Below are 6000 nucleotides of genomic sequence, written 5' to 3'. Positions count from 1 at the left end.
ACTGAGCTTTAAATTTAGTAATTGTATAAGAATTTTTTTTTTAATATATGCTTTTATTCCCAGAAATATTTTAATTTTAAAGTTATTACTAAAATACTGTTAATATTTATATTTTAATAATAAAACTGTATATGTACATATGTATGAATGTAAGTATGTACTCGTATAAGAGTTATAGATATGAAACAAATTGTTTTTAGACTTTTTAATTTCTTTTAGATTAAAAAACTGATTTTACCCACATAAATAAATACAAATGTTTCGTTTCTCTCTTTTCTTTTCAGATATGAATGCATAGAATCGACTGGCGATTTTCTTAAGGACAACATAAAGAGCACCACTAGCAACACCAGCCCTTGCGCCAACAAAAGCAACAGTTTTTATTCATACCATATCTTTCAACTCGATATGTTTAATCAATTGTTTCATGCATATGTATGTATGTATGTATGTGCGTACATTCATAAACACAAACATAGAAATGAAAGCGAGCATAAAAAAAGTTGTGTGATAAAATATATGTAAAACTTTTTGCTCCTCTTTCTTGTTGTTTACAAAATTTGATTGAAAACAAATACTGGATAAGTAGTCGTTAAAATGACTTGGTCACGTACAGTGCAAGCCGATTAAAACGCGCAACATTTGTGAAATAACAGATATAAAAATAATTATTTAAATTAAAATAATAATGCTAAGTGTGTAATATTGTGTGTAAATATATTTACATATGTAAATTGTAGAAATTTTATCTACCAATAATTGTAGTCGCATGCGGCTTACATATCATTTTTAATATCCAGTGAAATTAATACAAACTAAAGTGTCTTCGTTGGAGAAGTGTCAGAAAAGTATTTAATTACACAGTTAATTGAATGCTCATGCTTACGCATCGTTGCAATTTGAAAGTGGTTAATAAATAAATGAAATTTTAATTTAATTGCAGATCTCATCTCTTCATTGTTTTAAGATGCGATTTCATTGTTTGTATGTATAGCAAACCATAATACATAGTGTAAAGTGAAGAACAAAGTGACGCTGCAAGTCTAACTTGCGTAGTGAATAGTTTTAGTTAAGGAAATTTTATAATTAATCTAACAAATAACAATTAAAATGCGACTTCCACACACGACAACAGCACAAGTATTTGCTTGGAGGCACCGCCGATTACTGTTTGGCGGGCTTAGCAATGCGAGTTTATGTATAGTATTGTTGTTCCTAGAACTACACGCCTTGTGCAACATTGAAGCCGGTGAGTGGATTTACATACATACATACTTACTTAAATATTTATTTACATATTTTAAAAAGTCAAAAACATTCGTCCCTAGTGACTACTAATATCTAAGTGTATATTCAAACAGACCGATTAGCTTCAAATTGGGTCAATGAGTTTGGTATTCACACACATACAATTTAGCGTATACAATTAGTAGATGGCAGCTGAACGTGTTTTGTGGTGTGAGGAAAATCATAAAAAACATAACTTAAGAATACCTTTAGTTGATACCTTTAGTCATCGAGAGGCTAAGCTGCCGCTGCAAGGGGTTCATCCCCTTGGCGACTGGTCAATACACATCCTTGCTTAGTCCAAGCGGAACATTCACCACTCACATTCTTTCAAAGGAAGAGTGGGCGGGGTGCAGTATTTGAAGGCAAGGCCTGGTGAACCTGTTCGCGGATGGCTCAAAGTTGGATAGAATGGTTGGCGGAGGAGTATTCTGCGAGGAGCTGGTAGTCAGACTCAAGTTCAGGCTACCGGGCCATTGCAGTGCATTCCAAGCTTAATTTTCGAACTGTGCCCTGTCTCTTGGCAAGCATTTTAATCCTACCCTAACCTAACCTAATCTAACTTTAGAATAAATGTTTTAGTTTATAAAAAATATATTGAGCTTTACTTGTCAATACAATCAAGTATTGATTGCAGGCTGGCTTTGTTCAGAAAAATGGATAACTTGCTAACGCTACAAAGTTAGAGATGGCATCAGTTGGTGCTCCTTGCAGCATTAGAAGAAAATGCAGCTTACAGGTTGTTGTGGAAGGTGGTAAAAGAAATTAAAATAAAATTTGTTTATTAAAGAGTTTTCTAGATTATATATTGTATTTCTTTATTATGGAATTTTCCGTATTATAAAATTATCTTTATTATATAATTTGTTTTACTTTGTTCACCATCAACTTTGCCCACCATCCTTTTGTTTTTTTTTTTTCGTTTATTTGATTTTAATGTCTTAACATTTAACATTTTGGTCTAGTGATACTTTATTTTCTCATTAGACAGACGCTGAGTCTGAGTCCCTTCACAGAGTATGAGTCCCTTCACCGAAATGAATCCGACACAAATTTATTGCCAATTAAGTCTTTATTAAATATTAATTTGCAATTAATAATTTGAATTTTTGTATGGTAAATTGTTTTACAATCAAGGCTTAAATGTTATTAACTGCCAATTAAATGCCTTTTTGAACTTAATCTAAAAGTTAGCCGAGAGATACCGAGTAGAGAAGTGGCGAATAGAAGAGATCTTTTCATTCAAACGATTTTTAGAGGTGTGTTATTTAGCCTACCGTTATTCGAATCTGAGCGAATTTGGCAGAATCAGCTGATAGGCTGAAGTCATTTGGGATGTATGTATTTAACAAAATTTAACCTGTGTTAGTGATATACAAAAAAATCAACCAATGGCACCTCGTTGCCATCTGCACCACGACTAATTGAACAAGTGTGCGAATATGTGTGATATGATTGTGCTAGTTTTGGCTGGATTTAGGATTATGTTATTGATATAGGAAAAAAATCAACACGACGGGAAAATCAAAAGAGAATTCGTAATGCTGAACCAACAAAAGTATCCCTGTACGAACGAGGTTGAATGAAACTCTCTCGAAAGAGAATTGGTAGCATTGAAAATAGTAGTTAAACTGGTAAAATAAAGTATAACCATACTCGCAAGCGACGAATCTTGCTCGATAATTTTGTTGTTGCTTTCACATGCAAATTTTTCGTCAAGCGAGCAGAGGTCAAACATAACGAGCAGAGAGGTAACGAATCCGAGACTACTTTCAATTTAGAATACACTGTTGAATTGAGTAGATTGATTTTCGATCCTGAAAAATCAAGTTCAATATATTTCGAAATCACGAAGTGCACACGTAAGTGGGGCATGGGTGGGCCATATAGCGTTTGCTTTTTGAACCACTTATTTTTTTGAGAATGGTAACACAAATGCATGTCAAATGTGTTCATTATTTACTTAAAGGTTTGACATTTACGAAATGGGACGCTATACGCTTGAACAAAATTGGGAAATATATTGAAAACCTATTTCCAAAGTGGTGAGTCTTCTTCTTCTTTTCTGATGAAGCTCATTTTCACATCGGTGGCTACGTCAATAAGCAAAATTGTCGGATTTGGGGCTCAGAAAATCCACACGTTACCGTAGAGAAGCAAATGCATCCACAACGAGTCACTGTTTGGTGCGGTTTTTGGTCTGGCGGCATCATCGGGCCATTTTTTTTTTTCGAAAATGAGCGGGGAACTTTTGGCTACCGTTTTTGAAAACCGAATAATCAGCCGAAATTCCGATATCAATTGGCCGCCTCGGAGCTGTGATTTAAGCCTGTTGGACTATTTTTTGTAGGGAGCCGTTAAGGACAAATGCTATGCGAACCATCCAGAGACGATTGATGCTTTAAAACACGAGATCGAAGTTGCCATTCATGAAATTGGAGCCCAAACAATCGAAAATGTGCTTAAAAATTGGGTTGATCGAATGACCTCCTGTAAAGCCAGTCGTGGCAGTCATTTGAACGATATTATTTTTCATTCATAAATGACAATGTTCAATCTTCAAAATAAAAAAAAAAATTTTGAAAAAATATTGATTAGTTTTTTTTATAGCCGATTCAAAAAGCAAATTTTACATGGCCCACCCATTTACATCTGAATTCTTAGGTACTGAAACTGAATGCCATAACTTCTTTACAAATATTTATCATGGTATTACAAAGTCATTCCATGGAATGCTCCGAAACGGAATATATATTCTTTGCAGAATAATATATCTTCCCTGATAGTGTCGAAAAATCCATTTTACATACATATGTATGGACAGATGTGTGTAAGTATCGTCATCCATGGCTGCGCCCGCATTTCTGTTATTCAACAGCTGCTTATGCTCGTAAGGCTGTTTGCATCGCTGAATGGCAATTTTTTGTTGCTATTTTTTATACTTACTTTCTTCTAGTTTCTGAATATTTTACATGATACTTCAAGTCGTATTTTCTTATTTTTAAGATGTAGGCACTATTTGTGTTAGACTGCTCTCGAAGCCACAGGTTGTCTTTGACTTCAAGCACACCACAATTTTTCGAATTGCTTTCCTTACATATGTACATACATACATACATATGTACTCTTTGAAAAATGCCTCCTCACATTCCTATCTAAAATTAGGCGCCAGACTCCGGCATCTAAATCACTTAGCACCAATTAATTTATGTAAAGATATAATGCTGAGATTTATGCCTCATTGGTGTAAAGTGTTATTATTAGTAAATAAAATAACAAGATACATAGCACTTATTGATGCCACTTTGGGAAAATTTTACGATAGTGCATGTTGTATGTACACATGTACGTATGTTTGTAGGATTATGGTCGCTTTCTTGCAATAAAACCTACTATGTAATTCTGAACTACCTTACTACCAGTTTGCTTCAAAACTGAAGTATCATAGTACGTCTTCTATATATTTTGAGTTCCACCAACTGGTATTTTTAGCAAATCCTACGAAATATCAATCATCAGTGCACGAATCGCTCAGCCTGTTCAATTCCATTATACCAAAGAGCTACTCAGTCTACATTGGCATCATGCCAGTTCATGAACTAGTTCGTTGTAAGCACCAAAAATTCTAGTCCACTTTGTGGCGAACATCACCAATTTCGGACGTTGGAAAATAAATAAATATTGAAAAATTAAAGTTGCAAAAAAATTTCGCATGCATTTTTTATTTGTACAATATATGTATAAAGCCTTTGAATGGATACATTCTTACAGACTATGTAAAGCTAATGTTCATATATATATATTTATAATTGGCGCGTCCACCCTTTCTGGTTGTTTGGCCGAGCTCCAGATATTTTTTATGAGCAGCTTTTTCATGGCAAAGATACACTCAGCCTCTGCTATTGTCTGCGAAGGGGCGACCGCTCTTGGAAAATTTATTTCGGTGTTTCACCAAGATTCGAACCTACGTTCTCTCTGATTTCCGAAAGGTAGTCACGCACCAACCCATTCGGCTACGGCGGCCGTCGTATAATTACATTACAATATTATAATACCGTAATAATATAATAATTACTAAGAAAAAACGACTGAAGATGATTGACTAAGACGCCATACCGCCATATAAAATCAGCGCCAGAAGAATTGAAAAACAAATTTAAGTCCGCACATGCCGTGAAATCGGTGCGTTCACCCCGGAATTGGTTCTCGAGAAGCAAATTTTCACGGCTTTATACTGTCGAATAATCTTATTGGAAACATTAAAAAGGACAATCAATAGTTCCAGTAATGGTACTAATAATAAATGAACACCATGGAATAGATATTCTGCTATCAAGTGTTTTTAACTCAGTCAGTAAACATCGAGAGCGGTACGATGGTAAAGGTTCAGCAAAGTTTGAAGATCAGAGCGTAAAACGAGGAAAGACTTTCTAAGCTCTCTCAAGCCGATTAGAAAGACTTATAATGTACAGTAACAGTGGCATACTCTTCTCTCGATCTAAAAAATACTTAACAATATTTTGAGAGAGTATAGGGTACAGAACAATTTTGGTGTACGAATGATAGCATCGAATCTGACAGTGTTATGTTATAGGTTAGCGTGGCTAGATAAATTCAACTTAGAAGCAAAAATAACGCCGAAGTCTTTAATTTTTTCAACGGATTGCAAGGGTGAGCCAGCAATACTATACGAAGTATGCTAAGTATTGGACG

General features: G+C 34.7%; 1 protein-coding gene across 4 annotated transcripts in view; it reads left to right on the top strand.

Moving 5' to 3' along the window:
- The first annotated feature begins 943 nt into the window (after positions 1-943).
- LOC129248578 (vascular endothelial growth factor receptor 1) overlaps positions 944-6000 on the top strand; it is a 66383-nt gene continuing 61326 nt past the window's right edge. For all 4 annotated transcript variants that reach the window (XM_054888187.1, XM_054888186.1, XM_054888184.1 and 1 more), the window contains exon 1: positions 944-1249. In XM_054888187.1, the coding sequence (XP_054744162.1) occupies positions 1111-1249 (139 nt within the window). In that variant the 5' untranslated portion in view covers positions 944-1110. The remainder of the gene's footprint in view (positions 1250-6000) is intronic.

This window comes from Anastrepha obliqua, chromosome 5, assembly GCF_027943255.1.
Source record: "Anastrepha obliqua isolate idAnaObli1 chromosome 5, idAnaObli1_1.0, whole genome shotgun sequence".
Classification (NCBI taxonomy): Eukaryota; Metazoa; Arthropoda; class Insecta; order Diptera; family Tephritidae; genus Anastrepha; species Anastrepha obliqua.
This window is presented reverse-complemented; position numbering and strand designations above follow the sequence as displayed.